At 38.6% G+C, this 12034-nt stretch overlaps 1 protein-coding gene across 8 annotated transcripts in view; it reads left to right on the top strand.

Annotated features, from left to right (window-relative positions):
• The window catches only part of KDM4C (lysine demethylase 4C), a gene marked incomplete at its 5' end in the record, with an annotated part of 192254 nt that overhangs the window by 34173 nt on the left and 146047 nt on the right, over positions 1-12034 (top strand). For all 8 annotated transcript variants that reach the window (XM_083419596.1, XM_083419593.1, XM_083419597.1 and 5 more), the window contains one exon: positions 4590-4693. In XM_083419596.1, coding sequence (XP_083275722.1) covers positions 4590-4693 — 104 coding nt within the window. The remainder of the gene's footprint in view (positions 1-4589; positions 4694-12034) is intronic.

Genomic DNA, 12034 nt, shown 5'->3' with positions numbered 1-12034 from the left:
ACTTTTAATTAACTTGCTTTTCTATTTTAACAAACATCTAATATCAATAACATACATGTTACAATTCTTCATCCCCATCCCTCCCGGGCTTCCCCAGCTCCCGTTTCTGGTTTGTTATCCCTTTATCATATACTGCTGTTTCAACCAGTTCACTATGTTGTTTCTTCATTGTTTTAAATGTTCTATATCTAAAAAATCACAAATTGACACGGAGATGTGGAGAACTGAAATTAATATTGGAAAAAGTAGAGAGAGAAACCAAAATTGACAGGTCCACTCATCCCTACTCAGGACAGTGGTTTTCCCTGGCATGGCCATATAGATTTGCTCAGTTTGTCAAGAATAAGATGCTGTGGCAGAGGTAAGGTGCTGGCAGATTAAAATGTAAAGACGGCCTATTTATTACAGTGAAAATTAAATTTGCTTATTGTGGTCTCTCTTTGTCTGTCATATCTTTGAACAACTGAACTTGCCTTGTGAGTCACTTTTTCAAGCTTCAGAATGGATATTAAAAGCTGCATCAGAATATTTGGGGTAAAGTTAGGGTGGATGCAGAATTTTATTGTATATATTTGAAAATGCATGGATGTTTTATAATGTGCCAAGCTCTTTGGGAGTACAGCAGTAAATTTACTTCTTGGCTTTAGCTGCCTATGAAGTGACAGAATAATTTTTCAACATCTTCAGGCTATGATCTCCATGCTTTGGGGCTTTTTGTGTGCAGTCGCTGCCCATTGCTTCCCATTACGTGGATTGAAATGTTCTGACTTTGCTGTAGTGGGTCTGGGAGCTGAACTGACTCATCCAAGAAATCAAATTTCTTATGTGCCAATTTATTTCTTCTTTAAATCTATACTGATTTACTCTAAAGAGGTTTCAGTTTGTTCCTAGTACTAATTTATTTCTGTCTCTTAAATTGCCTCTTTCGGAAAACATGTTTTATACACTTTAAATGACTTAATAAGGTATATATAGCAAGAGGAATTGAGGCTTTATAAATCATGATGGCGATTTTTATTATGTTGTAATGATACTACTGGGAGAAATGAAATATATGTCCTGAGGCCGATGATTATTTATCTAAATTGTGCACCAACAGCTTCTCCAGCAGTTGAGAAACAAAACTCTGCATTTGGGGAGCTGCTTTTGATTATTTTTAAAGAGGACCTTTTGATTTGATGATTCCGAAGATTAAAGAAGTGTGTGGAAAATTAATTAGCTCTGAATTTTAATAAAATTTGACACAATAATTAGTCCTCACAGGCTCCAGAGAATTCGATCAGACTTCATTGTTCTCTCATCATTGTTGTGATGACATCTCTCCTGTTATCTCAACCCACCATTTTCTCAGAAATATTTCAGTGCTGAGGTTGTAGAGCTGGTTACAATATATGCCGAGTTCATATGTGCTAAATAATGCTTCTGTGCTCCTCAGGTCCTGTAAAGGGTGAATATGAGCCCCCCCCCCCCATATTGAAATTAAAGGCTCAATATGTGCAAAACAGGATACTAGGATATAATAGCACTGCGGCTTTCTGATTTGTTTCAATCTGTGTGAATTGGGGAGTAGAGCTGGGAAGGGGCTGCATGCAAATGCGTTAAGTTCATGCATATCCTAACTAATAAATCAGGATTTGAACTTGTGAATGCAGCCAGTGGAAGAGGTAAGATTTGAACTGGGTGCATGCTCTCCTTTCATTCCTTAGGCCAGTGCAGGTGAACATTTGTTTCCTGCCCTTCTCTATAAGGGAGCCCAGAGCCAAAAGCATCAGAATGAAAGAAAAACAAGCTGTTAGCTGTAGTGTTTAAACTGAAATTTGTAGGGATGGGACATGGAAAGCAGAAGAAGATTCGAGCCAGGTTGTTTTTTTGTTTTTTTTGCAGTGGCAGTTAACCCTCTGCTTCCTGTATTGATCTTGGGGACAGATTGAATTGGATGTGTGCACACACAGAACTACTTATGGTTCAGAGAGTCCTTTTTGTACAGGCAATTGATTTCTTTTTCCTTGTATAGAACAGTGGTCCCCCTGAGCCATTTTAAAGCCTCCTTTAAGATTTAAGGGCACAAATGAAGCCACACCCTCATAGGACATATAACAAGATAGCATACAACATAAAAACATAATATAGCAACAGTTACATTGGTAAGAGAATCAGTAACATGTTGATAAAACGGTTTGGTAAAAGAAAAATCAGTTTCCAAAGGCCTGTCCCAAAGATGTCTAAAATAAAGCAGGAATAATGACTGCTGGATTTCCTTTAACTGGGTAAGGCATGGCAAGCTAAAGCCTTGGTCCCTGTTAAAGCCTGAACTCCTGAAGATCTCGGCGATCGGGTAGGAGCATAAGGAATCAGGCAGTCCTTAACAATACCATTATAATTCGTAATTCTGATGTTCCTTTTTAACAAACCATTTGTTCCTAGGTCTGAACAGTGACTTGGAACAATGAGGGTGGTTCTAAGAATATAAGCTTATAACAAAGCTTTATTTTTCTTATCATGGATCCTGCAAGACTGAGATCTGTGATGAACTGGGAATATTGAACAATCTGAAATATAGGTTGCCGGCCCAGGTGTCATGCACCTCTGTCTCCAACCCTCAAAAGAATGGAAGGACAATGTAGACTGATTTGGATTGAAACAGGCCACAGCTTTATTGATTACAGGTGACAGAGGTTAGGGTTGGGCACGGGGCAATCAAATTATTCCAGCCCACCTGCTGGAAGTGATGCCATAGGTCAGTCCATAAGCATGGGTTCCTAAGACTTATATCAGATAGGGTGACCCCTGCAGGGATCACTGTCCCATCAGCCCTGGCTCCCATCCAGGCATAAGTACATAGGCAACTCCCCTCGGATCCCTTTAATAGGATAGCCCAGCTTTTGGAGGATCAGGCAGAGGCTGCAACCATAGGCTATGTAGCTGAGATCACTTTAATGTGGAATAATTACACTATTTATCTTGTCAAGGTGGTTAATGGTTGATTCCACCTTCCTCTGGTCTTGAATACCTTCTCTGAGTGTGCCTTCTGTCTGCTATTGCTCATATATGGACCTGCCCACCCAGTTATTTATGCACGAGCATATTCTTATATTCATCTGTTAAATGCTGGGGGTATGGATTTTGTGCAAAGATAGTATTGGATTTAATAGTAAAACCTGTTCAACATATTCATAGAAGATTGGCTTTCAAAGCATGTCTCTTGCATTGTGTGTGCGTGTTCCTGCCCCCCTCCTGCTGAGATGATATAGAGCATAATTTTCCAGGGTCATTGTAAATATACATTCTAAACTGATATGCTGGGCTTAATATACTGTGCATTACCTTACTCCAGTGGGTTTCCAATTTAAATTAACTTATGACCAGTCACCACATTTGTTCAGGCCCTGATTACAAATCCATATAGAAGGAGATTTAAATAGACTCTTCTTTCTTCATTGATTTTAATTTAAAATTTAATTTATTTAATGCAGCACAAATGTACAGATTTTTTTTAAAAAGTGTGATGAGTTCATCTGACGTATATTGCTAAGGGATAGCTTTCACATTCCTGCATTTAAAGATACAATTTTTAATGGTATTGTTTCCTAAAACAAGTAGCACTGTACAGGAGACTACTAGGCAAACGAAGCAATGGTTTGGCTGTCTTAAATGCTTGTATTATAAGACTACAACCCGGCACCCATTTACACATCTAGAACCTTCACAGTTCAGCTGAAAAGACAATAATTGGGGACAGCACTTTTTTTCTAGAAAAATAGGGGCCAGTATTCACCATGAAGTTGTTACAGTAAGTGCTACCTTGGAGAACAATTTGGATAAAAGCACTGATCGGGCATAGGATTGCCCAACCGAATGCCCTGATGCAGATAAATCAGTCTGCATGTGGATCAGTGTTATGAATGTAAAAGACTGTCTGGTAGAGTGTCCTGCATCTGTCATGTCCCAGTCCCTAGTTGTCATGGCTACCTGTTCCCCAGTTTGCAAGATTCTGCCTCAGGGATCCTGCAGACACAAAGCTATTCACAAGTTCCTTCCACTGGGAAACTCTGACAGAGGAAAGAGGACTTGATGTCTGAAACTTGGGATTCAGATTCCTTTTATGGAGGACCAGAATCCTTAGCTCTGCTACCTCACCAACTGCGCAAGACCCTTCATTGTACTGCAGGCTCCTGTCAGAGAAGACAGTGGACTGCAAGGCTGCTGGGCCAGAGTTTGGTCTGTTAAAGTATTTCTCAGATCGACAGAAGGGCTTGGTCATTTAGCATATCTGACTTACTATTTAAATGCTAGGTCTAGTTCAGGGAAGAAATGTATATTATATGGGACCCAGGGCTGCTTCTGAAAATGGAATCCCCATGTTCAGTTCTCCTCTTCACCCCTGTAAACTGTAGCATCACTTAACCTGTGTCAGAATGTCACCAGATTATCTAACTTGCTGTTCTGCCTTTTTAACTGTAGGGAAGGTGGGGCAGGGAAACACAGAACCTGGCGACAGTGGAATTGAACCATATATGGTGAATACAGCACGTAATTAAAATGTTCTCACTGTGATTGGTACAATTCTCTGTTTATTTGTGCTTTTCTAGGATTCTTCCCAAGCAGCTCTCAAGGATGTGATGCTTTCCTGCGCCATAAGATGACGTTAATTTCTCCATCGATACTGAAAAAATACGGAATTCCATTTGACAAAGTGAGTTTTTTTTAAACCTTGGTGTCTTTAAGCTATTGCATCAAAGTTGGAATAGTTATATATAGGTAATTTATTTGGACATAAACTTCAGCTAAGGTGCACAAGTTAAGCAAGAAAGTTAAGTCTCACTGGAGAAACCATGACAGCCAAGTATTGAGTGAGATGAGAGAAGCATGGAAGGAAGAAGGGATGTGTCCCTTCATCACTGTATTCCTCCATGGATGACTATACATGCTTCTGAGTGTTTAGTGAGAATCCCACACTTTATATTTCATTTCATTACTTACGTTTATATCTTGCATTCTCTCCAAAGAATTCTTTCCAAATGGCCTGCTTGACTGTTGCCTTGGCTGTGGCAGACCACTGCCACAAACTTTGCTATCCAGATTTCATCTCTTGCTGAATATTCAAACAGTAGTGGGCTCTCAGAAGACGAATTCCATCTCAATATAAAATAGGTGAAAAGAGGGAGATGACTTTTGATTTTTTTTTTTGTCATGAGGATTAAATATGTAGCTGCTTCCAAAAGCTATGTCAAATGTTCCTGTTCTCTTGATGTTTTGCTGCCCACTTGATAAACTGTTTTAGTTGCTAGAGAGCTGCAGCGTTTTCGCAGTAGGATCACGATTCGCCAAGAAAGCTTTCAGCAAGTTGGCTGAAATTTTAGCTTGGTACAGATTTTGCTCAACTCCACCTTATGTGGAGTATCTGTGTGCTATTCAGAGATCTGGAATCTCTAAAGAATTAATGCCTTCTCCAGATTTCTCCCCCACATTTCTAAAATATCCGTTTTAAGCTTTCCCTACTTGGCGGTTGATGTGAGAGGGTAGGAGGAAGACTGTGTCTCGTCTACAAAAACAGTTCCAATGTTGTTCAGTAGGGTTAAAAAACTAAAAAGGATGATGGTGCTCCGATTGTGTAAATAGTTTTCTTGCCTCTAAACTTATTATAAAAGGTAAAGGTAAAGGTACCCCTGCCCGTACGGGCCAGTCTTGCCAGACTCTAGGGTTGTGCGCCCATCTCACTCAAGAGGCCGGGGGCCAGCGCTGTCCGAAGACACTTCCGGGTCACGTGGCCAGCGTGACATCGCTACTCTGGCGAGCCAGAGCCGCACACGGAAACGCCGTTTACCTTCCCGCTAGTAAGCGGTCCCTATTTATCTACTTGCACCCGAGAGTGCTTTCGAACTGCTAGGTTGGCAGGCGCTGGGACCGAACAGCGGGAGCGCACCCCTCCACGGGGATTCGAACCACCGACCTTTCGATCGGCAAGCCCTAGGCGCTGAGGCTTTAACCCACAGCGCCACCCGCGTCCCAAAAAACTTATTATTAATATGAACAATGAACATTTCAGACATGGAAATGAGTATGGTGAACTCTCACTGGTTTTTAAAGGCTATAGTATGTATAGCAAAGGACCACTTGCTCCAGCTTTCTTACGAGATAGAACAGGCTGAGTGGTGTTTGCCTCTTAAGTGATCAATGGCTGCAACCACCACATCATCCCATTGGACATGTGGTGGCATCTTCTGGAACATGGAATCCAGATCTGCAACATTCCTGAGCGGGTCAGACCTCAAAGTAGGATACCTTCAAAAAACCACATAGCTTGAGGACCTAAGCCTTTGAGTAACATCCTCTTCAAGTGAAGTTCATTGCTCAACTCTAGGCTTCTAATTCAAGTCGAAGGAAGCTAGAAAGATTCAAGTTAAACAGTGATGCCTGTCTAATATACTTTCTAAATAAGGACAGCAGTTGCAGAAAGAACAGCTTCACAGAAATAACAGAATTCTCTATGTGAATAAGTTATGTGGGAGTCTTCCGCAGGCTGAAGTACACAGGCAGCAATGTTCAGGATAAATGGAGACAAAGACATTCTTAAACCACCCCATTTAGTTCATGAAGGACTTTAATTGACAAATGGGAGTGGGTCAGAAAGGATCCTTGGTTATGCTACGTCTAGCACATTATGCACATAGCCGAGGAAAGTGACTAAAGTATAAATGTGCACATCCTTTTATTCTTTGTAATGGCATCTCAGCTTATGAACAGGCAGTTGCTTTATTTGTATTATATGTGTCAACTACTAAATTTCTCCATACTGCACATACAAAATAAAATCCTGCAGTTTATAGCTTTCATTTTGTATTTCACAAAGTCAGAGCAGGGCATCTTCTAGCATGGAAATACAGCAAGGCTGTCAAGTAGCATAGGCAGGAGGATTTCTGTTTAACCTCTTCAGACTCATTTTTGCAGGAGACAATGGGTTTTCAGCACACAAAGTTTCATTCCGCTTCTACTTTTATGCGCTTAAGGCATTTGTATATTGTCCTTCATACAGCTGTATCCTAGGGCTAGGAACTTTTCAGTTTCCATTTAAACATTTTGGATAGCTAAATATTATGTCACCTTGTACCACCAGAGAGCAGTCTATACCCTACTGTAGTTCTAATTAATAGGCTTCTGTGAGAATGTGAATAGAGAGAATCAGGCTGTGATCTCTTGTGGCTTGGAGTGATAGAACTGGAAACGTGCTAAACACTGATAAGCCAGCCTACGCCTACCAGGTGACAGCTGAACTGCTGGTTGTTGCAATAGCACACCTGCTAAACTGTCATCAGTGGGGGTGAGTGACAAGATAAATTTGGGAATTGCTGGCACAGAAAATGTTCATACTTATATGCACTCACACCAGACTCTTAAAAAACTCCAATCACAATCTCAGCATGTGCACCTGTGTGCATACTCCCATATTTATGTGCTTATGCTTCGATACAGTACACAATTACTACCAATTCGTAATGGAACTATAAGGTAGCATTACATATGTCTATGGAAAAGATAGAGTAATAGGCTATTTAATTGCCTTGTGCCCATATTTTTGTGTGCGCACACAAATGCATCACATAGAGTACAAACCTAGAATTATAGTACTTCCCCTCTGATTATATCTAAACATTCACAAATCTCGCATCTTGTGTACATAATCTGCAAGTTCAGAAACTTGCTGATCTTGGTTTTTTTTTTTTTTTTGCCTCTCCAGTCTCTCAGGAGCTAACAAAAAGCAATGTTTATGCTGTGGCATAATAATAATAATAATAATAATAATAATAATAATAATAATAATAATAATAATAATTTTTATTTATATCCCGCCCTCCCCAGCCGAAGCTGGTCTCAGGGCAGCTAACAACAATAAAATAATACAACACTCTAAAATAATTTAATTATAAAATTAATTCAAATCAAATTGATGGCAACCATTGGGCTAGAGTTCTGTGAAGATTGCCAAAGGAGGGAGTCAGGCTGTGCCCTGGCCAAAGGCTTGGTGGAACAGCTCTGTCTTGTAGGCCCTGCGGAAAGATGTCAAGTCCCGCAGGCCCCTAGTCTCTTGTGACAGAGCGTCCCACCAGATCGGAGCTACTGCCGAAAAAGCCCTGGCTCTGGTTGAGGCCAGCCTAACCTCTCTGTGGCCTGGAACCTCCAAGATGTTTTTGTTTGAAGATCGTAAGTTCCGATCAGATCTGATCTGATCAATTGATCAAATCTGGGTCTCAAGAGAACTCACATTAAGAACTTCAAAGTGTGAAATCCAACCTAGAACCCTCTCTGATCATAATTCAATAGTTTTCAAAATAAAAGGTGTATCACAGGGCGGGTTCGGATGGAGAATGAATGAATATTTATTAGAGAGTGAAGATGTTATTGAAAAGGCCAAAGCCACTTTAAAAGACTATTTCAGTCTGAATCTCAATAAAGAAACAAGTATAGATGTAGTCTGGGATGCCAGCAAGGCGGTCCCAAGAGGGTTTCTTATTCAGCCAAATAGCAATAAGAGGAAAGTAAGAGAACAAAAGAAAGAGGAAATCCTTAGTCAGCTAAGAGAATGTGAGAAAAAATTAATAACAAACCCGAAAGATGAACAAGACATACAAATAATAAAAATGTTACAAACACAGTATTCAATGCTAACAAGTCAAGAAATTGAATGGAAAATTAAGTTAATGAAACAAAAATATTTTGACTCAGCTAACAAAACATGTAAACTATTAGCTTGGCAACTGCGAAAAAGGCAAAAACAAAATGTAATAAATAAGATAAAAATAGAGGAACAATTGATAGAAGATCCAAAAGAAATAAAGGAAAATTTCCTCAAATTTTATGAGAAATTGTACAAAAAGGAAGACGAAGAGATAACCCGGATAGAAGAATATTTAGAAGACTACAGTGGGAAGACCATAACAGAGGAAGAAAGAACTCAATTAAATAAACCTATAAAAGCAGAAGAGATCCAGGATGTGATAAGGAAGATGAAACCAGGGAAAGCCCCGGGACCGGATGGACTGTCAGCTAAATATTATAAAGTATTAGAAAACCAACGAACGCCAGTGCTATGTGACATCATAAACAATATATTAAGAGGAGGTAGGATACCAGAGACATGGGAAGAGGCCCACATTACGATGATCCCTAAACCGGACACGGATAAATTAAATATCAAAAACTATAGACCTATATCACTATTAAACAACGATTATAACATTTTCGCAGAGGTGATGGCAAACAGACTCAAAAAATGCCTAGTAAATTTAATACATAAAGATCAAGCAGGATTCCTCCCAAATAGGTTACTCAAAGACAATGTAAGGCATATCATAAACATCATTGAATATCTGGAGTGTAAGAATTAGGTACCTGCGGCGCTGATTTTCATCGATGCAGAGAAGGCATTTGACAACGTCTCATGGCTGTTCTTATTAAAAAGTATTGAGAAAGCAGGGCTAGAGGGCGAATTTATGGAAGGAATAAAATTGATTTAATCGAACCAATCTGCTAAACTGATCATAAACAATAATCTAACAAATTCATTCAAAATTGAAAAAGGAACAAGACAGGGATGCCCTCTATCCCCGCTTTTATACATTATGGTATTAGAGGTAATTACGAACAAAATAAGAGCAACACCAGAGATTCGAGGGATCAAAGTTGGAACGAAGGAATACAAACTAAAAGCGTACGCAGATGATCCGGTGCTATCCCTAGAAGAACTGCAGAAAAGTGTTAGTAAGGCCTTTGAGATATTAGAAGAATATGGCAAACTATCCGGTTTTAAATTAAACAAATTAAAGACAAAAATGTTGACTAAAAATTTGGGAACAGATGAAAGAGAAAAACTGGAGATACAGAATGGAATCAAGGTGGCAAATATTAAAATATTTGGGAATTTGGCTAACCACAAAAAAACATAAATTTAATTCAGGATAATTATTCCACAACATGGAAGGAGATTAAAAAAGATCTAGATACGTGGAACAGAGTAAAACTTTCGTGGGCGGGAAGAATGGCGGCAATAAAAATGAACATACTCCCAAGAATGATATTTTTGTTCCAAAACATCCCAGTGATTAGAGGTTCCTCAATGTTTAAAGATTGGCAAAAAACTCTTTCGAAATTTATATGGCAAGGGAAAAGACCGAGAATTAGATTCAAATTACTTACAGATCGGAAAGAAAGAGGGGGATTCTCGGTACCCAATCTGAAATTATACTTTGAGGCCTCCTGCCTCTGCTGGATCAGAGATTGGATTAATTTGGAAGACACCGATCTGTTAGACTTAGAAGGCTTCAACAACAGATTCGGTTGGCATGCCTATTTGTGGCTAAATAAAGAAAAGGTACATAAAGGTTTTTCAAACCACATTATTAGAGGCCACTATATGAAGTTTGGGAGAAAAATAAAAAACTTCTGGAATGGAAAACACCCTGGTGGTTATCACCAATTGATATTTTAACAACCAAAAAAGCAAATATGGAAGGAGAAAGACTGACATATGAAGACCTACTGATAAGATCAGAGAGTGGATGGAAATTGAGAACATATGAGGAGTTGAAAGACAAATTAACAGGCTGGCTGCAATTTCATCAAATAAACGCAGTATGGAAGGAAGACAAAAAAGTAGGGATAAACGAGAAAAAATCTAAATTCCAGATAGAAATAATTGTAGGTAAATCCAAGTTATTATCTAAAATGTATAGCATATTATTAGATTGGGACACTAAAGATGAAGAAATAAAGGAGGTCATGACAAAATGGGCAATGGACTTGGGATACAATATAGAATATGATAAGTGGTTGAAATTATGGACTAGTGGAATGAAATTCACGGCATGTGTCTTACTCAGAGAAAATTTGGAAAAAATGATGTATAGGTGGTACATCACACCGGCAAAACTAGGGAAAATGTACAAAACAAGAAATAAGGCTTGCTGGAAGTGTAAAATCAAAGAAGGCAATTTCTACCATATGTGGTGGACGTGCGAAATAATGAAGAAGTTCTGGGAACTTATTTATAATGAGTTAAAAAAAATATTTAAATATACCTTCCCTAAAAGACCAGAGGCCTTCTTATTAGGAATAATTGGGGATGAAATAAAAAAAGAAGATAAGACATTATTCCAATATGCCACGCTAGAATATTAATTGCACAAAATTGGAAAAGTCCAAATACCCCAACGATCAGAGATTGGCAAACAAAATTATATGAATATGTTGATTTAGCAAAAATGACACAAAAAATCAGAAACCAAAAAAATACAAAGTTTATTAGTGACTGGAATAAATTTATGGTATACATTGAAGGAAACTATAGAGACCTAAAATAGCAGGTTTGATATAAGTCTTACGACGCGTAAACCATTAACAATTAATAGCTGCAGAAAAAAGAAATAATTTTTATTAAGAAGCCCGAAATCGGGAGGGAAGGAGGTCAATGGGTGTGTAGAGGAAAGGTTTAAATATCTAAAGATATAAAGATTCAAGGAAGAAGACAAAGAACTGTAATGGATGTTATTTTTGTGCTATGTATGGATATTTCTTTTGAATTTGTTGACTTGTTTTTTTTTTTCCTTTTGGTTTTTTTAAGAGAAACTCAATAAAAAGAATTTTTTTAAAAAATGAAGATCGTAAGTTCCTCTGTACATACATTTTAATATGAACTATGCTATTGCATGTTTATGGTAGCTCTGTAAAGAATTTTAACACTTCTATAATAAAAGCTTTTTGAATTTGCTGAGGACTCTGGTTGGTTGCCGGTTCAAGGAGTTAGGACTTAATTGCACCAGATCTCAAGATTAACAAATGGGGAGCATGAGTTTTATCTAATCTATATAGCAGTTGTTGTTTTTCAAGTGACTGCGTTGTTTTGTTATGTATAATGTGAAAGTTGGTGCTTAGGAATTGGGCAAAGGACATAACTTGAAGGAGGTAAGTGACTGGGCTACATAGGGGACCTATTTTATTGAGGATTCAGCCACACAAGCTGTGGGGGCTGGTTACCAGATGC

Source organism: Podarcis tiliguerta (genome assembly GCF_965153285.1).
Source record: "Podarcis tiliguerta genome assembly, chromosome: 17".
In the NCBI taxonomy this organism is placed as follows: Eukaryota; Metazoa; Chordata; class Lepidosauria; order Squamata; family Lacertidae; genus Podarcis; species Podarcis tiliguerta.
This window is presented reverse-complemented; position numbering and strand designations above follow the sequence as displayed.